A 23,302-nucleotide genomic window follows, 5' to 3' on the forward strand; every position below is an offset into this window, starting at 1 on the left:
GCCGAGGCCAGACCCAGACTTTGGAATCCGGCCGACCGAAGGGCTGCCTGACGACAGGACAACCCATTTGTTAGGACTGCAGATGCTATCCTGTTCGGACATCTACATTTATGGTAGGTACAAAACTGTACTTTCTACCCCTTACTAAAAAGTCTGTGCCCACTTCTATTTTGTGGCACCATCTACAAAAAACACATTTTTTCATACCTAGTACTTTATTGATATTGTGCACCTCTTTATATTTTAACAACTCTTTCAAATGTCTCCCTTTCCTGTACACAATAAGTGGCTTATCTCCTATAATATTATTCAATTCTTCATCCTGATTATATACACCCCAAGTTTTCTCAAAGATCCATCTTAAGGTGTTGGCTTCTTTACTATATGTAATAACGAACGCCTCTGAGAATTTATTATTTTTATTTTGGTTAGTATTTTCAATTATTTGAGATACAGCACCGTCTCTCTCTACATTATCATTTACAATGTGCATATTAGAATTTTTATTATCTAAGATGGGTTTAAAAAAACCTCTCTTTCTTTTGTTTATAACTTCTTCAATGATGTCATTTAAAAAAGTGCAAGGATATGATCTAGCAGAAAACATGGATCTTAAATTAGAACATTCTTCCAAAAAGTGTTCTTTGGTGATCATACGTGCAGCTCTCTAACTACCTGTCCTTTAATACCTACACATTAAACTTATTAAAGATTATACAGAAAATAGATATATAGCTCGTATACATAGGAAAGACATATTCCAATAGTTTACTGCATTATAGTAGCTCACACCCCTCCACATCAGAAAAAGTCCATTGTTAAAGGACAGGTAGTTCGTTCTACATAGTCCTTTGATGTTTTTACAGTGTGTTTTTTGGATGTGTATCGTTCGTTGGTGATATGGAAGGTGCTTTGTTGCCTGGTATCCAAGGAGAGAATCATGGGTCAAATTAAGTTAATTCGATTAATGGACAAGGAGCGACCGAAGGGTCCGTTGCACAACTTTTTGCCCTCATTATGCAGCTTTCTAAATGTATGGACAACTTGTATGGGCACATTGGACGGAATATAGGTAAAGAGTTTCCAACTACAGCAGTCGCTCATCCAGGTGATAATGCTAATGTCATACCTGTTCAGCAAGTTAATAATGGCAACAATATGAACGCAAGAACTGGGTTCTGTCTTACACCTCAATGCCTTAGACTGGATTTTAATTCTGGTTCCGGTTGTAATTTAGACAGCACTAACCGCTTGAATAGTGAAGCAGGAGTAAGTGCAATGAATATAAATGCGAGTAGTAACAACAAAAGAGGAGTGCCAATACTTAATGAATGGCTGACTACAGCGTTTTCTTTTAGAGCTTCACAAGGAAAAGATAACACACTTAATGGCAAGCCATCTGAATTTGATTATAAACTCATGTGCTGTAAGAAATTACATCTTGAAAACGCTTACCTTTCAGAATGTTTACGAAGCAAAGTAATTCCGAAAGGGTTACGCATGTGGCATTTCCCTTCAGGGCTAACAGAAAATTCAGCATTACACATAGAATTACTGAAACTATTTGATAGAACAGGACAGGAATTACTTGAGCTTTTAGTTAAACATAATCAAGAAAATATAGATGAACTCAGCAATGAATTAAGCATATTAGACAAAACTATTCGAGAGCATAATTTATATGAACGAGCACAGGATGAATATTCACGCATTTATAATAGTGTTGAACAGCAGATTGAATTTTTGAAAAAAGGAAAAAATTAATAAGCTTGAACGTGATCTTCGAGACTACGCTAATGGAGTTGCTTACTCTAAGCCGCTTAAGCTTCAAGGACAGAAAAGATTTGACAATGTAAATGCAGATCAACGTGAAACAGCTTATGAATATAATGACAGTCAAGAAGCATACAATCATAATTTTCCTGAGCTAAGGAGATCTGAGAGACTCAAAAAATAAAGGCAATCCCCCTTTTTTGAACAGTCAACAAGTAGCGGGGTTTCAAGGAGCGAGACCCAAAACGAAACAATGGAGGACTTAAACATTACGGAACATAGTATATTAACTGACAGTGATACACTCGAATCACATACTAATGATACTTTTACAGTAGTATATAGTAGTGAACAAGATTTTAAAGTATTCAATTTTTCTAATGTAGTTTGCACTAGTGAAACAGCTAATTTATTGGCAAAAGGAATGACCTTTGTGCCTTCTGTTTATAGTAATTTTACTAACACCATTTTAGATTTAAAATTGTATCTTAGGAAAATTAACTTAAAAATATTGTTTCAGACTAATATAATTAGACAAATATGTTTGGTATTAGCAGCATTTATAACCCACCCCTCCACCCCAAACTGGGAGTATATGAAAACATTTGTGAAATAGACATTAAAAATTTGAAAAACTATTATCATGGAAAAAAGGAAGAGAATAATCTTAGTATTTTAGAACAGCAAGCTTTAACCCAAATAAGAAAAGAAAAAAATCGTATAATGAAACCAGATAAAGGGGGAGGAGCAGTTATGGACATCCAAGATGATAATAGAAGGTTATATGACCTCTTAAATACTGATACATATTTGAAAGTATCAATGAATGAAATTAATGGTGCATACAAAACGTTTTACATGCAGTTAAATATGTTTATAGATAAACGCAGTAGTATAGAATTGTATAATTACTTAAATGTATCACCTGCTAGAGTCTCTGTCTTCTTTGGTACTCCCAAAGTGCATAAATCTATTTCTAAGCCACCTATGCGTCCCCTAGTAGATGGGAGAGACTCTGTTACATCATCAATTGCTAAATACATAGATTTTGAATTTAAAAACATTCTTAAAAATCAAGAAGAAATTTGTAGAGATTCTTGGTCATTTTTACAATATATGGATAATATATAGAATATGATAGTAATGACATATTGGTAACAATCGATGCCTGATCTCTGCACAGTTATTCCACAAGAAGGTGGTTTAGAATAGACTAGCGAAATGTTCCATGAGAATCCTATGCAACAAGATAAAATTAATTTTATAATAGAGCTGTTAGAAATAGTTTTGAATTATAACTTTTTAGAATTCAATAAAGAGTATTGTTTACAAACTAAAGGCATTGCAATGGGGTCCCCATGTGGGGGAGCTTATGCTAACATTACTATGGCTTGTCTTCAATAGTAGATTTAATAGATTTATGAAATCCTATTGTAGATTTCAAGATGACATTAGTGTTATTTGGCAAGGAACACAAGACATACTTGAAGAATTCCTGTTATATATAGACCAAACTACAATTTTTTTAGGTTCACATGGAATATTAGTAATGACTATATGGAATACCTAGACATTAAACTTATTAAAGATTATACAGAAAATAGATATATAGCTCGTATACATAGGAAAGAGACACATTCCAATAGTCTACTGCATTATAATAGCTCACACCCTCAACATCAGAAAAAGTTAGTTGTTAAAGGACAGGTAGTTAGAGCTTGTACGTATGATCACCAAAGAACACTTTTTGGAAGAATGTTCTAATTTAAGATCCATGTTTTCCACTAGATCATATCCTAATACTTTTTTAAATGACATCATTGAAGAAGTTATAAACAAAAGAAAGTTTTTTTTAAACCCATCTTAGATAATAAAAATTCTAATATGCACATTGTAAATGATAATGTAGAGAGACACAGCATAATGTAGAGAGACACAGTGCTGTATCTCAAATAATTGAAAATACTAACCAAAATAAAGAATAATAAATTCTCAGAGGCTTTAGTTATTACATAATAATCTCCTATCTAACTCCCAACACGGCTTTCGCCCACATCATAGCACCACCACTGCTCTCCTCTCCTTTGTTGACTCAATCAACTGCAACCGGAATAACAAATTAATTTCCTCTGCGCTCTTTCTTGACCTATCAAAAGCCTTTGATATGGTTAACCATAAACAACTTCTCCTCACACTGGAAACCTTCAATCTTAGCAAATCCACCATAAGTTGGTTCAACGCATACCTCTCTGGTAGAAAACAAGCGGTACAGTGGCAAAATAGGATTTCAGACCTTCTCCCCACTAATATCGGTGTCCCTCAAGGATCTATCCTCGGTCCCCTTCTTTTCTCTCTCTTCATTAACGGTTTACACTCAGTCCTTCCCAATACCACCTGCATCCAATATGCAGATGACTCTACCCTTATTTGTTCTGACGTCTCTCTCACCAACCTTCAAGCTACTACCCAAATCTGCTTCTCATTAGTCGAAAAATGGTTCTCAGACCTAAAACTCCTACTCAATCCAACCAAAACCAAATTACTTTTATTCTTCCCTTCTCCAGCAATACCTCCCAGTCTACAATTTCCCAGCACCCAAACCCCTACCTTTGTTGTCTCTGCTAACAATGGCACCAAAATCTTTCCAGTCTCCCACACCAAACTACTTGGGGTGACAATAGACCACAAACTTAGATTTGACATGCACGTGAATCTGACCATTAAAACACTTAACAAGAAACTCGGGTCCATGTACAGGATAAAGAAATTCTTAACCCCTCACACCAAGCTAACCATTGCCAGAACTCATCTCCTCTCCACCCTCCTATATGCCTCCCCTATATTCTCCTTCCTTCATAAGAAGCCGCTTTATAAGCTATCCACTGCCTATCACCACATAGCTTGATTTATCACAGGTATGCCCTACCGCACCACCATTGCCTAAACCTTAGAACACTAGGATGGTTAGAATTGCCTAATGTTCTGAAACTTAACCAGCTTACTGAGGCATTCAAAATCATTAAACACCCTGACAAAACTCCCTCTCTAAATAACATTCTTACCTCCTATTCAAATCTGTCATCCCTCAGGTCATCCAAAAGTAGTCAAGTATTGACCATCAAACCTAACAACTCAGGAGGGGAAGCTCTCTATGCCAATTCCATTGGCAAGACATGGAATGCCCTTCCAAGCAACCTTAGACAAATGACCACTCTGGACCAATTTAAAATTCACCTCCGAGCGTTTCTAAAAACCCAATGGTTATGCCCATGCCCTAACCCTGATTAATATCACATGCCCTTGACCCCTAACGGCCTAGCCTAGCCACTACGTAACCCAACTCAAATGGGTGCACCTTATAACCTTTACAATCCATCTAACCAACTCCTTTTTTCCCAGGATTCCATCTTTTTTTTTTATTACTTATTGTTCTTATCCAATATTAGAAGTGTACTCAACATATTGTACTAAATGTCTAATTTCTATTGTATTGTTTGGAATATTTGCTCTTGTACCACTATTCTTTGGAGCTTTTCCAATGTTAGAAGAGTACTAAATGTCTAATTTCTATTGTATTGTTTGGAATATTTGCTCTTGTACCACTATTCTTTGGAGCTTTTCCAATGTTAGAAGAGTACTCAACATATTATACTAAATGTCTAACTTCCATTGTATTGTTTGGAATATGTGCTCTTGTACCTCTGTTCTTTGGAGCTTTTCTCCCCGGGCCTCCACTGAAAACGGATATGTATCCAACTGGACTATCCCGGTCAACAAATGTAAAATAAATAAAATAAATAAATAAATAAATATAGTAAAGAAGCCAACACCTTAAGATGGATCTTTGAGAAAAAATTGGGGTGTATTGAATCAGGATGAAGAATTGAATAATATTATAGGAGATAAGCCACTTATTGTGTACAGGAAAGGGAGAAATTTGAAACAGCTGTTAAAATATAAAGAGGTGCACAATATCAATTAAGTACTATGTATGAAAAAATGTGTTTTTTGTAGATGGTGCCACAAAATAGAAGTGGGCACAGACTTTTTAGTAAGAGGTAGAGCATACCAAATACAAGGTAAATATGAAACAAAAGCTGTGGTTTATTTAAGCAAGTGTAAACTATGCTTAGCCTATTATATAGGGAAAACTGAAAGAAAGTGATCTCAGCGCATATATGAGCATGAATACACAATAAAGAAGCTGAATACGAACAATGCTTTAGCCAAACATATTAATAGTCATCCAGATCATTTACTTATACCATCATAGATCAAGTTATAATGGATGATAAAACAGCGTGGAATGTATTTTTAGAACTCAGAGAATTAGAATGGCAAGTAAGATTGCAAGCAGACACTTGGCCATGCATTAATGAGCGTAGCTCCATAGCGCCTATATTAAAGTTAAAGGCGCTCAAAAGAAACAAAATTTGCTAACATTATATGACTGCGGTGGTGGTGCTGCGGTAGTGTTGTCGCCTCACAGTAAGACGTTGTCCTGTTCGATTCTCATCTAGGGCGTCTCGTGTGGAGACATGCGTGAATGGGCATACCTTCGTTGAAGGTTGTGCGTCAGGGCTGGCAACTCTGCACGTAAAAATCTACTGCCAATCATTAGCGGACTGGAGTTCTGCTGTGGCGACCCCTAACCGAGAAAAGCCAAAAGACACAATATATATAAAAAATGTTTATAAATCATAGATGTGCTTCATATTTAATATGCATTAAATAGGTATTGTATTAATATGAAGGTGTAAGACAATGGTAGTATATGAAAGTATTTGTAAAATGCTTTGTTTTAGAGTTTTAAGATATGTATACATATAGCTATATAGGGACTTGATATTTATAATTTTTTAATTGTTATTATATTAGGTTAACTAATTTGTGATATGTATTTTATAAATGTATTTTTAAGTATATTAGTAAATATAGGTGAATACATATGATAGGCTGTTGAGGGCAACAGAGATATAGTTGTTGGGGAATACTATGTATGCAATAACGTATTGCTTAATTTGAAAAACTTTAAGGAAGGAAATGACATCATTATGACACTGCCATTTTTTAATTTAAATTGAATAGATTGTGTTTGCAACTTTGTCTGAAGTACAATATTTAATCATATGAAAGCGCTCACAACACGTTGGCTTGTTTCCAGTAAATAAACGGTGGTATTTCAGTGGTCGTTCGTTCCTGGATTACTTTCTACATAGTCCTTTGCTGTTTTTACAGTTTGTTTTATTGGATTTGAATCAACCCATTTTGTAAGCACTGCAACAGTGAAACACAATGAACATATTACAGTTGTGTACACTTATCATAAATGTAGATGTTTGTGTGTGTTCACTGTTGCAGTCCTGGTTCCCCCCTTCCATCCCCCTTTTTTCCTAGGGCACAGACTGATTTTTTTTTTCCTGGTCTAACTTTTTTTGGGGCTCCTGACAGTTAAGGCAAAAAAACAGGAAATGGCATCTGCTGCCTTCCTTTGTACCTGACATCCTGACGTCAGGCTGAAAACCGAAGGCAGCCAACGTCATATACCAAGGACTTTGGTATTCTGGCCGACTGTGGGCTACTGGAAGCTGGATAACCCAGTTTGTAAGGACTGCAACAGTGAATACACTCGAACATCTACATTTATGGTAAGTGCACACAACTGTTCTTTCTGTAACCACTTTAGTACAAAACTTTTGCCACTTGCTGGCTGTTTATCCGTTTGTTAGATTTCATCTGCAAGTGTGGTGCTTTCCTTTACACAGAGGTGTCTAGCATTAGACGCATTTTCACCTTTCAGGCTGTCTCTAGAGGTGGCTGTCAGACACCACTAGACACCTCTGCGTAGGTTTCTTCCAAATCACCTCAGAGCTGCATTACAGAGAGTTGAGTGCAGGTTCTGTAGCTGTTAAAGTATAATCGTAACCAGCATTTTTAGCATTACACCCTTGCTACTCAGTAAAAGGTTGTATAATGTTGTGATTAAAGTGTTTGAGTGTAAACTTTAAAGATATGAATTTAAACCCAGAAGTCCCCACTTTCATATCGTGTAACCAAAATTTACACTTTACCTCCTTGTGTCCTTATGCAGTACCCCTGAAACAGACTGCCAGTAGTAGGAGTTTGGCTGCCCTCGTACACTTTCCACATGATTTCCCTTCCTGAGTGAGACACACTTTCTCTCCCATTGTACCTATTACTGTCCTGCTGAGCTAGGATGCAGTAATCATTGTCTGCTTTGTATTATGATTTATTTTTCTATAGTATTGTTAGATTTGTTGTGATGTTCTTTGTGTTTCACTGTTGCAGTCATCACATTTGAGTTATCTGCCTGCAGGTAGCCCTCAGTCGGCCTGAATACCGACGTCTTCGGATTTCTGCGTCGGATGCTGTCGCTTCTCCCATGACGTCAGGGGTATAAAACTTGCAGCCGACGCCATTACATCAGTCGCTTTCTTGCCGTGCGGTGCCTGAAGCAGAAGCAGTTCGCAAGTGCCGGTCGGCCGGCTCCTGAAATTTTCAATGTTAAGTTGTCAATCTCGCCTTCATTCTTGCTGGATGGGTTCGGAGCCAACCCTCGGCTCCGACTCGGCCTATACTAAAGCTCAAGAGCTATTTATACCGGCTCGAGGCTACCCTATATTCCACAATGCTAGGCACTACCCAGATCTCGTTTGCCACTTACAGCTGCGAGGTGCGTTTATTACCGGCTCTGCAGGTTAGATATTATAATTCTTGAATTTCTCCCTTTTAGTCAGATTTTCAGTTAGTTTCTTGTTGGCGACCATCCCATTAGCTTCCCTTCATAGCTAATCCCCCTTCCGGTCCCTTTTAATCCCTTATCCTAACCCCCTATTTGGTTAGAAGGTTAGGCCTTTGGGCCTATTCCTCTTTCTTTAACTTGTCAGTTTAAATTGTTTTGTGACCGACTTAGCTTGTGTTAAAGGGTGTCTGTGTGTGTGTATCTCTTTTGTACTTTTTAGGATGTCTAAAGGCACCAGGGTCTCAGGCTTCAAGAAGTGTGACTCGTGCTGTCAGAAAATGTCGCTGACAGACGGTCACACTTGTGTTTATTGCCTGGGCCCTCTGCACCTGCAGGACTCTTGTTCGGTCTGTCATGCGTTCAGTCCAAGAGTCCTGCAGGAACACAGAAATAAGTTAATTTTGAGGGGCTTATTAAAGCCTGAAGGTTCCCCGACCAAGTCATCATCGGGGAAGCCTTCGAAGCCATCTAAGCCGTCGGCTCCGTGTTCAGAGCCTTCGACTGGTGGTGCTCTGAATGCTGCTACATCAGCTCCGGCTGGAGCCGATGTTTCCAAGACACAGTCTTCCTCATCGGCTCCGGCTGGAGTCGACGTTTCTCAAATTCAGTCTTCTACATCGGCTCGAGCCGACGCCGATAGTGGTGTCGGCGCCATCTGCTAGCCGTAAACGGTCCAGGTCTCCGTCCTTGGAATCTGTTCACTCAGCTCCGAGGTCTCCCTTACGCTCGGAGCGGAGCTATCGAACCCATTCCTCTAGGTCTTCCAGGCTCTCGGACCATGACCTCGAGAGGGTGGTTAGTAGACTTAAGTCTCAGGCACTAGCCCAGATGCTCCATAGCCCTTCTCAACAGACAGTGGCTATTCCCACCCCATCTTCGATTCCTCCTCCGACTCTTTCTCTGAGTTCGGAGCCGTGGCTGTCGACACATCGGAGCCGATACCTCACCTTTCGGCTCCGTCGTCGGCTCCGGTCTCTTCCATGGTCCCATCCTTGGAGGGATCCGGGCGCATGGACTTCCTCATCGGCTCCAAGGAGGCGAGTGGCATCGGACCCTTGTCCGACCCCGTTCTCCCTCTCGGAGCTTCGGCGCTGGTAAGTTCGGCCCCGACATTGGCTTTGGAGCCGTCCCTCTCAGTGCCGGGAGGGGTCCTTATCTCTTCAGAGCGGGGACCTTCTACCTTGCCTGATAGGGGCGCCTTCGAAGTCATGAGGAGCGTGCTGGCCCCTGTGCCTGCTCCACGGTTGGCTCCTTCAGCTCCTCCTCCTGTAGTGCCTGCTGCAGTCTCTACCCACCCTCTCATTCCTGACCGTAGAGATCCAACGCCTCAGGTTTACCCATTGGGAATGTCCTCCTCTTCCGAGGTTTCCCCTGATCCGTCAGGGGAACCCCCCCGGAAGAGGAAATGTAAGAGGAAGCATGTGGACTCCCCTGAGTCCATTACATCGGATACCGACTTGGATGAGTCGGAAGGGTCCCCACGGTCCCCCTCTGAGAATGTCTCCTTTTCAGACATCCTTGAAATCCTGAAGCAGTGGGGGGAACTGGTCCACCCTTAATCCTTCTGAGGACGAGTTGGTTTACCTAGAGGCGTTTGGCTCTCGCCCTTCCACCTCCTGGGTGTCTCCGCCCTTTGACCCCCTCATGGAAGTAGTGGCGCAGAAGGTGTGGACGGCCCCTGATACGATAGAACCTACCCCACGGAGACCTTCAAAATTCATAACAGCCCCTTCGGACAAACAATTTTTAGCCAAGGGTGTCCCGGTTGATGCCATGGTGGTGGCTGCAGCCACTAAGAAGGAACTGGCTGATCCTTCAGTACCTGTCCATCCTCCTAACAAGGAGTCTAGGACTATGGATAGGTATGGCAAGCGGATGTTTTCTTCAGCGACCTTTGTCATGCGGTCACTGAATTATCTGTGCCACTTCACCCGCCTTCAAAGAGACATGCTCAAAGAAGTGGTTGAGGTCTTACAGGATTCAACAGCTGCGGGGTCTCAGGACAAAATAAACTCCCAGCTGGCAACCTTGAATTCCATTGTCAACTCCTCCATGCGGCTTATTTCCTATGCGGCCGATGGGGCAAGTAGGGCTGCAGGCACAGGCGTGGCCTTACGGCGTCACACCTGGATGCGGCTTTGTAACTTTGCAGACCCCTTTAAGGCATCCTTCACTAACTCCCCCTTTGACGGTTCAGCTTTGTTTGGACCTCAGGTAAAGGATACTTTGACCCGATGCGAGCAAGAAGGCAAGACTCTCTCTGCCGTGGGAGTCCATTTTTCCACCCCGTCTAGACCATACCCTAAGGGTCAGAAGGGTGGGAAAATGTGGTTCCGTAAACCACAAGAGGTCGCGCCTGACGCAAGAGGTCAGTTCCCCTCTAGAGGTGGGGGGGGGCAATAACAGACGCCGCCCTAGGGGCAGAGGAGGTCCGCAAAATCAGGGTAGCAGAGAGACTTTCTGACAAACCCTTCCAGCATCCCTGAGAAGCTGCCCGACTGTCCGCCTTCGGAGTCAGTCGGGAGAAGGTTATCACTGTACCCAGAAGCCTGGCTTTCACTCACCCAAGACAAATGGGTACAGTCTATTATATCCGAGGGTTACAAAATTCCTTTTATCCACACCCAAACTCAGCCAAAAGGAACCCTCCCAGACGTTCCACCCAGTCTAAGGGAACAAGCAGTACTAGAAATATCAAAACTGCTAACAAAAAGAGCCATCCAGCCAGTCCCAGCAGACCAACAAGGATCCGGAATCTACTCCCAAGTTCTTTTTGGTACCAAAAAAGACAGGGGACTGGAGACCAATATTGGATCTCAGCAGACTAAACAAGTCTGTAAGAATGAAGTTCCGGATGGTCATGCTACCCTTCTACCCTTCTACCCTTTCTGGGTCAGGACGATTGGATGTGCTCAGTAGACCTTCAGGATGCGTACTACCACATCAAGATGCACAGGCGCTCCAGGAGGTTTCTCTGCTTCCGGCTGGGAGCCAGTCACTATCAGTTCAGAGCCCTGCCGTTTGGTCTCACTATAGCCCCCCCCCCCCCCGAGTGTTTACCAAATGCATGGCAGCAGTTACGGCTCATCTGAGGCGTCAAGGATTCCAGGTGTTTCCATACCTAGATGACTGGCTCCTCACTGCCACCACCAGGCGTCAGCTTCTCCTCTCCAGTGATTACACCATACATACTTGCAAAGGGCTAGGTATCTCCATAAATTTCGAAAAGTCTGCCTTGTCGCCTTGTCAGTCTATTACCTTCATAGACGCCACCTTGGACACAGTCTGGCTCTCCGCAAAACTAACCGAGCAAAGAGTTCTAGATATTCGCAGGCATGTTTACATCCTTCAGAACAACAAAATCCAAGCCAGGTTTGTCCTGAAGGTGTTCGATCTCATGGCTGCAGCCATTACTCTACTTCCCCTAGCTCGCTTTCATATGTGGATCCTTCAATGGATGCTTTTTTTCCACTGGTCCTTTCAACAGCTTCCAATGTCACACAACATTTTAATAACCCTGTCTTGCAAGAAACACCTTTCTTGGTGGATGGTCTCCCCTCAACTCCTTCAGGGCAGACCATTTGTTTCTTCTCCCCCAGTCGCCACGGTGACAACGGATGCCTCCCTGATCGGGGGGGGGGGGCATTTTCAGGGCAGGACAGTCCAGGGCACATGGCAACCTTTCGAGTGCCACCTGCACATAAATGTCTTGGAGATGAGAGCAGTACTTTTAGCATTGCAAGCCCTTCAGGACTCTCTTCCTATCGGGACTATTGCAGTTCAGATGGACAATATGTCCGTAGTGTGCTACATCAAGAAGCAGGGCGGAACCAAGTCCTATCCCTTATGTCGAGAGGCACTCAGACTTTGGCAGTGGGTGATCTCCTCTCAGCGGTTTCTGAGAGCAACGCACATCCCCGGGAAGTCCAACATCATAGCGGACAGATTGAGCAGAGCCATTCTCATGCCACACGAGTGGTCTCTCAAACAAGCAGTAGTGGAAGAAATTTTTCAGAAATGGGGTCGACCTTGCTGCGATCTTTTTGCAACACCTCAAAACAGCAAGTGCCACATCTTCTTCACTCTTCCCGGCCACCCCCCCAGAGACGCTGTAGTCCACGATTGACCCCGGGGACTTCTGTATGCCTTTTCCCCCTTTCCATTAATCACTCAATTGATTCAGAAAACTACCGCCGTGAGAGCCACCATGATCCTCATTGCTCCTTACTGGCCTCGTCAGATATGGTTTCCGTTCCTGCATCGTTACCTCTTGGGGCAGCCCTGGCATCTGGACCCAGTGCCAGATCTCTTGACCCATCAGTCAGGACAGCTGCACCACTCCCTCCAATCTCTCAACCTCACAGCTTGGTTGCTCCAATTCCAACCCTAGCCAGGCTTCCCCTTATTTCTCATTCTGTGCGTGACATACTTATAGCTTCCCTAAAGTCATCTACCAGAAGGATTTATGCCAGCAAGTGGAAGCGTTTTTCCTTCTGGGCAGGAGCTAGAAATATAGATCCTTTTACTGCCCCTATCCAATCAGTCCTAGACTTCCTAGCCGAACTGTTTCACTCAGGGTCTTCTTCCTCCACCATCAGAGTACAGTTAGCGGCTATTTCGAACTTTCATGCAGGCTTTTCGGACTCCAGTATCATGTCCCATAAGCTTTGCAAAACCTTTCTTAAAGGTATTTTTTTGCTTAAGCCCCCAATCAGGGACCCCCCACCGCAGTGGGACTTAAATTTGGTTCTAACTTCCTTGATTCTTCCCACCTTTGAACCTGCGGCTTCCTGCTCTTTGAAATTGCTCTCCTGGAAGACACTTTTTCTAGTCGCCGTAACATCTGCGAGAAGAGCATCAGAACTTCATGCCCTTTGCATTCATCCACCTTATCTAGTTTTCCATAAAGACAGAGTGTCCCTCAGGACTAACCCGTCCTTTTTACCCAAGGTTTCTTCTGAGGCAAATCTAAACCAGACTATCGATCTTCCAGTTTTCTTCCCCAACTACTCCAACAGAGCGGAACAAAAGCTGCATTTTCTGGACGCTCATTGTCAGCTCCGTTACTGTCTGGATAGAACCAAGCAAGCTAGGAAATCTGAGCAGCTCTTCCTATCTTATGCGGCAGTGAAGAAAGGCCTTCCAGTTTCCAAAGTAACCCTTTCTAGATGGCTGGCCTCTGTGATTACTTTCATCTATCAGCTCAGATGCCAAAAGCTACCGTCAAGGCCCAGGGCTCACTCAACTAGAGCATTAGCCACATCAATAGCTTTTCAGGCTAGATTACCAATAGATTCCCTTTGTGCGGCAGCCACTTGGGCCTCTCCTCATACCTTTATCTCTCATTACAAATTAGACATGGCCTCCCGAAGCCGGGCTAATTTTGGTCCCACCGTTCTCAAGAGTCTGTTCCAATGAGCCACCCAGGGTGAAGGTGCTAGGGACGCGGTCCCATCCAGCAAGAATGAAGGCGAGATTGACAACTTAGCATTGAGAAGTTATGTACCTACCATAACGTTCATGTTAGTTGTCGTCTTCTCACCTTCTTTCTTGCGTCCCACCCCCCCATCCCCTTAGCCTGGACAGACCTAAGGATCCTTGGGGATCTTCTTCCTGCCTCAGTATTGCCCCCTTGGCTATCCTTACTGGTAGCTATAGGTCTAGGTGACTTTCGAGTGAGGTTTCCTGTCCTCCTTATGTTGGAGATCAGAACTGCTATGGTTTCAGCTATCAAACGAGATCTGGGTAGTTGGCGCTTAGCATTGTGGGATATAGGGTAGCCTCGAACCGGTATAAATAGCTCTCGAGCTTTAGTATAGGCCGAGTCGGAGCCGAGTGTCTGCTCCGAACCCATCCAGCAAGAAAGAAGGTGAGAAGAAGACAACTAACATGGAACGTTATGGTAGGTACATAACTTCTCATTTTCGAGTTTCAGACCTGAAGTCTTCAAAAAGATAAGTACCCCGTTGGGGATCCTTTTTTCTTGTTCTAACCGATGTCAGAAAAAAATTAATAAGTGTCTTGCCTGTGGGAAGCAAATACCTCAGAGATTTTCATTCTTACTGTGTCACCTGTTTAGGCCCAGAACACTATGTCCCCTCGCTGTCAGTTTTGTGCCTTATTCAACGCCCAAACTATTTGTCGGGCTATTTTTGTAGTTAAATACTTTCGTTCTCGATCTCTGTACTCCGAAATGGCTTTAAAGCCATCCGACTACTGATCATCTGAAAAAACGTAAGGATAAAGACACACACGGACCGCATAGGTCCAAAACTGCCGACAACGCTTCCGTCAAACTAGTCGGCAGTCTGTCGGTACTCAGTGAGGTGCTTTCACAGCCCCCGATACCCACTACTACAGATTCCCAGGCCTCTACTGAGACACATTTGGAGTCTAGTATGCCGTGAGATGCTGCTTCGACTATGGAACCTGCGGATGTCTCTACCTTGGATGGGTCCGGATCCGCTGTGCAGGCACCGGCTTCTGAGGGTGTATTCAGGCCTACTGATTTTCATATTAAACCGACGACTTTGTTTCAAGCTAAGACTACAGAATTCCTCAGGCTCGCACTACGCCTAGAAAACCGACGACCAAACCTCATTCTCAGGCCCATATGCCTCAAAAACAAATGATTAGAATGGCTGAAGACCTTATTACCATAATTAGGGGAAGCCAGCCTTCCCCCTCTAAGACCAAGAATTGATTTTCTTTCTGATTCTTCTGATCAGGAATCTGTTCTCTGTTCCTTCTGACTACCAGGATTTACCCTTATCTACTTATGAAGATTCTGATGCAGAGGATTCCATTCCCTCTGCTTCCCTCCAGAGCATTTTTCTTTTGGTGAAACCTTGCATACCCTTAGGGAGCATTTCCGCTGGGAAAGCAAGGACTACTCGGAGTCCAAAAAGCTATTTAGGGAATTCCTACTCCTGGCTCAACACAGGTCTCTAGCTATACCTCTTGTTCTGGAGATTGTAGATGATGTTTTCTTGGAATCCAGCCTTACTCCAGACACTTTGCCTCCTGCTCCCAGGAAACCTGACAGGTACTACAGAGTACCTGACTGTCACAAATTCCTCTTCAAGAATCCTACTGTGGATCCAGAGACCATTTCCCAAGGACCTAAAGGCATTAAGGCTACTACTGCCAAGAATCCTACCCCTTCTGATAGGGACTCTAGAGCTTTAGACAGATGGGGTAAGAAGGTATACACTTCTGCTACTTTGGCCATTAGGGCTTTAAATTGCCTGTTTCATGTTAAAGTATCAACAGCATATTGTGGGACTACTTAAACAGAAAATGATGATTCCTGACTGTGCTGAACACACAAATTTGCAAGAGTTAATGCATTCTGCTGAACAAGTTGGTAAACATACTTTGCAATGTGGTTTTGATGCTTTAGAAGCATCTTGCAGGGCTGCTGTCACTGGGTCTGTCCTTAGAAGGCATGCTTGGCTTAAGGAACCAAACTTGCCAGATCATGTTAAAGCTAAATTACTGGATGCACCCTTAAACCAAGACCGCCTTTTTGGCAACAAAGCAGAAATAGTCCTCAAAAGGATGGAGGAAAAAGCTAAATCTATGCAAACTGTTAAAGATTTCTTACAAGTACAGCCTCCTAGATCCAGTAGGCATTGGCCTTCAAAGAACTGGTCTTTTCCAGTCCCTTCCAGGCCTTCTCAGTCCAAACCCAGGAGCAGCAGACCACCAAGACTTCAGTCTCAGGCTATGCACAGCTCTAAGCAGTGGGGGGCTCCCACTTCCAAAGCAGGGAGTACTAAGCCACCCCCTATGGAAAAATGGCACAATGACTTATCTTTAACTCTTCCAAGCCCTGCTCAACTACTTGCTCCCTTAGGAGGAAAGCTCGCCTTGCATGCAAAAAACTGGGAACCTCATTACCCAGGACAAATGGGTTTTAAACCATTTCCCTAGGGTACAGATTCCACTTCCACTCACTCCCAACCCCAAGTGGATGGCCAGACCACCTCCCAAATCAGTGGGCGGAGGCCCAAAAACAAGTGCTCTCTCTCCTCAGTATCAGGGCTATTCAACCTGTCCCAACAGAACAAAGGAGACAAGATTTTTATTTGACTGTTCCTGGTTCCCAGAAAAGAAAACCCTTCATCCTATCCTGGACCTCTCTATTCTCAACACCTTTTTGGTGGTTCCAAAATTCAAAATGTTAACTCTTCAACAGCTTCTTCCTATGCTAGCCAAGGATGACTCGCTGGCAACCCTAGACTTAAAAGAAGCTTATCTGCACATCTCATTAAGGGAATCCTACAGACAATTCCTACGTTTCAGGGCGGGCTCCATGCACTATCCGTTCTCTGCACTTCCCTTTGGCTTTTCTTCTGTGCCCAGGGTATTCACAAAGTGCCTAGTTCCAGCCATTGCATGTTGCAGGCAGAGAAATATTCAGATTTATCCATACTTGGACGACTGCCTGATTCAGGCAGAAAGTCAGGATTTGCTATTACAACACCTGGCTTTTGTAAAGAGACGTCTAACCTCACTGGGGTACACCATCAACGAGAAGAAATCACACCTTGTACCCTACACAACAGATTGTATTCCTGAGAGCAAGCTTCAACACAACTTCCCAGATGGCATTCCTCACTCCGGATAAACAAGTTTATTTGACAATCTACTTCAACCTACTGGGCACAAAAACCCAGTTATGTGCAAGGAAAATTCTGCAAGCCCTGGGGTTCATGGCCTCTTGCATTCTCTTAATTCCATATGCAAGACTGCAAATGAGGAAACTTTAATGGTATCTAAAAAGTCTATGGTGTCAACATTCTCAGGACCCGGAAACAATGATTCCTATCATTCCTTGTCTAAGGACAGAGTTCCTTTGATGGGCAGAGGTCTGCTACCACAACAAGTGACTCCCTTTCACTTAACCCCCTGCCGCCCAAACTCTTAACAGATGCATGAGACTATGCATGGGGGGGCTCACATGGCAGGGCAGTGCATTCAGAGCAAATGGAACCCAGGACAGATGCACCTGCATATCAATCAAAAAGAAATGTTAGCTGTACAGAATGCTCTGACAATCTTCAAAGACCTTATTCTTCCAGGACAACTATTGATAGACAGACAACACCACAGTTATGTGGTACATAAGCGGGGGGAACCCATTCCTATCCACTCTGCAGACTAGCCATGGCACTGTGGATCACGGCCTTGAGCTACCAAGTGAACCTGCAAGCTCAATTCCTGCCAGGCAGACTAAATTCACTGTCAGACTTAAGCAGAAATCTCATGGACCCACACGAATGGAAACTGGAACCCAAAATATTCAAGCTCTTGAGGAACAAATGGGGGACACCAGAGGTAGACCTGTTTGCCTCCCCTCAGGACTACCTATTGAACAAATTCTGCACCAGAACTCCCCACAGTCAAGCTTGGAAAGTGGATGCCCTGCCCTTTACCTGGGAAAGCCTCTCAGTTTATGCCTTTCCCCCATTGCCTCTCCTCATAAAGGTTCTACTAAAGATCAAACAGGACGAGCCAAGGACCGTACTGATTGCCCCAGACTGGCCATGCCAGCACTGGTGTACCCCCTTTTGCGCAGTCTGACAGGGCTGCAGCCATGGCACCTGCCTCAGACCCCTTCCCTGCTGTCCCAGCAGGCGGGCCAGATTCTGCACCCTCAGCTTCAAACCCTGAACCTTGCATCCTGTTCAGTTCCCTGAGCTTACCTCTAACAACCCCTCAGTAAGTAGGTGCTGGATGTCATTCTTGAGGCAAGGAGACCTAGTACTAGAAAATCCTATTCAAAAAACTGGAAAAGATTCTGTTCCTGGAGCAAGGCTCAGGGGATGGACAACTTTGCCCAGCTTACCTCATATTTTAGATTATTTAACAGAAATGCTCCACAAGGGCCTATCTTTCTCTTCAATTATGATTCATGCCTCTGCCATCTCAGCACATTATAATACTGAGCCACCCCTCTTCTCTCATCCCTTGCTAAAGCAATTCCTTAGAGGGGCCAAAAATTTAAGGCGCCCACTCCAGCCTGGAACCTTAACTTTGTATTGGAAAAACTCACTCTTCTCCCCCTTTGAACCAGCTGCTACAGCAGAGTTGAAATTCCTTTCATGGAAAACAGCCTTACTTTTAGCCATCACTTCAGCAAGAAGAGTGTCTGAACTGCAGGCCCTCATGGCAGTGGAACCCTTCATTATCTTCCATGCGGACAGGGTTTCCCTCGGGACTAATCCATCCTTTATGCCCAAGGTGGTGTCTAATGTGGCTCTGAAACAGTCCATTCATTTGCCTACCCTTTTCCCTAACCCTCAAAATAAGGGGGAAAAGATACTGCATTCTCTGGACGTGCACAGACAGCTTAGATTCTATTTGGACAGAATTAAGCCTCTCAGAAAATCTGACCAGCTGCTAGATGTTCATCGTGTTACCCTGCTGCAGTCATCACACTTGGGTTATCCTGGCGTCGGATGCATTATATATACCCCTGGCGCACTGACGTCAGGGAAGAAGCGACAGCAACCGGCGCCGGACCAAGACTTTGGAATTCCGGCCGACTGTGGGACCGCCTGACGGCAGGATAACCCAAGTGTGATGACTGCAGCAGGGTGTACACTCGAACATCTACATTTTATGGTAGGTACAAAACTGTACTTTAGCTTTGCTCCAGGGGCAGAGCGGAAGGCCATTTTTAAGCAAACCATTTCAAAATGGATAGCCCATTGCATCCATTTCTGCTACAAGCACTATGGAATACCTACCCCACAGGGGATAAGATCACATTCCACCAGGGCTGCATCTACCTCTTTGGAATTCCTCAGAGGAGTCGTTACCAGGGACATCATGGAAGCTGCTACCTGGAGCTCTGTACATACTTTCACCAAGCATTACCACCTGCCTATCTTTTCTAAATTCAGAGCTGGATTTGCTACAGCAGTCTTACAGGGCATGATTGCTAGCCCTAATGCTCTTTAACTGCCTCCACCCTTCCTTAGCTTTGGGAATCAACCCAAATGTGATGATTGCAGCAGTGAAACACGAAGAACATAGTACAGTTGTGTACACTTACCATAAATGTATGAGTGTATTCACTGTTGCAGTCCTGGTTACCGTCCCTCCAGCCCCCTGACTTCTCTTGGCTCTACCTTTCCTTCTTGTTTGGTATATATTATTTCATGTGTATTTGCTTTTTGCTGGGGGTGTTCCATACATTATAATTGCTTCCTATTATGGGGGCACCTGACATCTGGGGCAAGAAAAACTGATGTAATGGCATCTGCTGCATGTTTTATACCCCTGATGACCTGACGTTATGGAAGAAGCGACAGCATCCGATGCAGAAATCCGAAGACTCTGGTATTCCGGCCAGCTGAGGGCTACTTGCAGGCAGATAACCCAAATGTGATGACTGCAACAGTGAGTACACTCGAACATCTACATTTATGGTAATTGTACACTACTGTACTTTTTGCTTACAGAAGTTGCCACGAGTGCCTTTACTTATTTTGTCTGTTTTGGTGTCATGCATCTTGTCTGAAAATAAACGTTTGCACTTATGGTTTGTCTGATATCAGCAAAACCAAAAAAATACACAAATGGACAGGTGTGCAGATTTCAAACCAGATTGCACAACTGTCATTTCTTGTGCTTTATGTACATGGCAATAACAGTTCATTGCATTAGGAACATGGGGACAATACTAGGCAATTACAAGTACCATACCTAGCTATATGTATACCTTTAAGTGGATGCAGTTAAAATTTCACACCTCCCTTTTCAAGCACTTGAGTACTTGCCTCTCAAATCATGAAAGCCTGTACATAACAATCCTGGTGTTAATTTTTGTATTTATAAAAAAAAAAATCACAATTTAAACAACACTTTTATGAAAAGTCTAAACATTTCTAGAAGGCCATTGCTGCTGCAGTAGACTTGCAAAGTAACTGGCATACAGCAAAGAGGATCTGGTTAAGTAAGTAAAAGTACATAATCTGTTTGCAGCTGTAATTGTTTTTTTTTTTCTTTTTACTAGGCAGCATCACTGGGTACAAAAGTCATTAATGAAGATGGACTGCTGGACCTAATCCGCAATAGTCCAGGCAAGAAATCCAAATATGAAGTAGCTGCTGAAGCTGAGGTCTGAACTTGGTATTTGTTTTGATTGATTTTTTGTTTGTTGGTATCCTGAAAAGTGCATTTGGCGCCAACTTTTCCATGCCTGAGCTGTAAATGATGAGAAGCACCAAGTGATTTTGCTTACAGCTGCACAGTGCACATATGGGGAGTAGTTATTAGTTAGGTTGCTGGCCATACCAAGGCATTCTGTCTTCCCTGACTCTCTCTCTAAATATACCATAAGCGTGTTTTCCCCTCCCTTCATATTACAGTTCCTATTTGTGTTAGTTTGTAAAGAAAATAAAGGTAAGTCTATCTAAAATTTCTGTAAATATTAAATGATTGGTTAAAAATCTGTATAATGCATAGGCAATGTTTTTATATTGTCTAATTTGTTGTAATTATTTAAACTAATCAAATGTCAATAAATATATGAAATGTGTTTTGTAAAATAGCTTAAATATGACTCTGGTAAGCAGATAAAAGTTTTAGATGAATTTCCGTGTCCGATTTCCCCCACCACCAAAGGCCCTGTTAAGACTGTTTAAGGAGAAGGAGAGTATTTCATTTTTCGTGTAAATTCTAGAAGTGTACTCATAGTGGCCAGTCCTGTCCCATTCATAACAAAACTTTGTTCACTGGACCAGGAGGGTATAATATCCATTTCATCATATAGCTAAACATCAAACAGTGTTTCCCCAATGCTGTCATGGTTTTGACCTCTCTGTTGTCCTCTGTGTCTTCCACAGACTTGAGGAGTTCCAAGCCTCCTTTGCTCTGCTTCCCAGCCTGTCATTCTAGATATGTTGTTGCTTAATGCAAATTGATTAGCACTAGCTGGGGATGATGCAGCCCCTTACCCTGTTGTCCTCAGCACCAGACCTTCACTTTCTTTAGGAAAGATGGTTTTAAGCTGTCTTTTGCCTTGGTAGAAGGAAGCATTGAACCAGAATAACACATATTTCATTGCTACATTTTTTTTCTTTTTTTTACTAAGAGATCAGACTTGATCTACTAATGGGCTTTCTGCAGTTGATCGCTACCAGGGGCACACCTGCTTTCAGGGGATTTATGCAGTAGTGTTTTGCAAACGACTTTGAAAGGCTGCCTAGCTCCTGTGCCACTCTGTTCTTTTTCATCTTTCTTTGTCCTGCTGTCCGTTAGCCATCATCTTCCTCCCAGCCCATTAACTTGCCTATTTGTTCCGCATCACTGGGGTGAGGTATTAGCCAGAAGAGGCTCTTATTTAGAGAGCAGTCAGATGTGGTTTGAATTTATTTGCTCCCCTATCCTACACGATTTACCGAACAAGGAGCGGGGGGGGGGGGGTTATACAGTGGGCTGTGTTTTAGGGCATCCTTTCATTTTTGCAAGAGGCATTTCTTGAAAAGTAACTTTATACCCCTCCCCTTGAAGCACAAGTGGTGATTTCCTTTGTCTCCACCAGAGAAATTGTGCAACTATAAGTAAAATAAAACTCTCTGGATACACACGGCACAACTCTTTATTTAGGAAAAAAATGTGAGCGCTTTCGCAGAGTCCTCTCTGCTTCATCAGACAAATTATAGCAGTTAAAACTTCATTTAAATAGTGATGCATCATGGTGTCAACCAATCAATTCTATGTTAAAATCAGTACACCAAATAATAATATGGTATAAAAGATATATATATATATATATATATATATATATATATATATATATATATATATATGAATATATACGAAAAACACAGAGGCTGCAGAGAATGTGTGGTACATTTCTAAAATTTTCTAGTTACAATATTAAAAGCTATATAAAAAAGCATAAAAATACTAAATAACTAGAGCATCAGTGCTTCAAGGCCCTGTTTCTAAGAAATGGTTTTTAAGAAACCTTGGAGTTTAGGCCAGGTGGTCTGTCTGCTTGGAACTTAATAATCCATTCTTGTTCCAAAGCTTCAGTATTGTTAGTAATATTTCCACCTCTTTTATTTCTATGGACAATATGGAGAACCAGGAACTTAAGTGTGTGTGTTCCCTTCTTGCATCACATGCATTGCTTTCTTTTTGGTTTCTAATATCTCTCATATGTTCTAAAATTCTGTCCTTCAATAATCGATTCATTTTATTACCTATATAATAGTCAGGAAACTTCTTGCAGAAACTAAAGTATACTATATTTGTAGTGTGACAGCATAGAAGTGTGTATCAATGGAGAAACCTCTGATAGGGTGTTTATACTGTCCCCCACCAAAAATGAATGGGCATGCTGTGCATCTCCTGCAGGCAAACGTGCCATTCCCATCAGACTTTACATACTTTGGCTCATCTATTGTTTTGTAGCATAATTGTCTTTTAAGGGATTTATTTTTAAAGGAGAAGGATGGTGTTTCTCCTGTTATTCCATCGAGTTCTTTCACACTCGATAGGATATCCCAGTTGTTTCTGACTGTCACAAACTATATTATCCCAGTTGTTTCTGACTGTCACAAACTATATTAATGCTACTTGCAAAAGTCAGTGGTACTCGCAGCATATTATTCTCTACATTTCTTGCTGTGCCTGAAGTTATTATGGTATTCACATTTTCCATGGGTAAAACATTTGTATGTTTTCTTCTAGCATTATAATAAGGTTGGCATTTCCCTTTCCTTTCTTTCCATGCTAAGTCAA

General features: G+C 42.7%; 1 protein-coding gene across 1 annotated transcript in view; it reads left to right on the forward strand.

The window, feature by feature from the left end:
* The window catches only part of RFC1 (replication factor C subunit 1), a 1,497,679-nt gene that overhangs the window by 758,786 nt on the left and 715,591 nt on the right, over positions 1-23,302 (forward strand). Inside the window, exon 10 of the mRNA XM_044063570.1 lies at positions 20,565-20,669. Coding sequence (XP_043919505.1) covers positions 20,565-20,669 — 105 coding nt within the window. The remainder of the gene's footprint in view (positions 1-20,564; positions 20,670-23,302) is intronic.

Source organism: Protopterus annectens, chromosome 2.part1, assembly GCF_019279795.1.
Source record: "Protopterus annectens isolate FY-2018-M chromosome 2.part1, PAN1.0, whole genome shotgun sequence".
In the NCBI taxonomy this organism is placed as follows: domain Eukaryota; kingdom Metazoa; phylum Chordata; order Ceratodontiformes; family Protopteridae; genus Protopterus; species Protopterus annectens.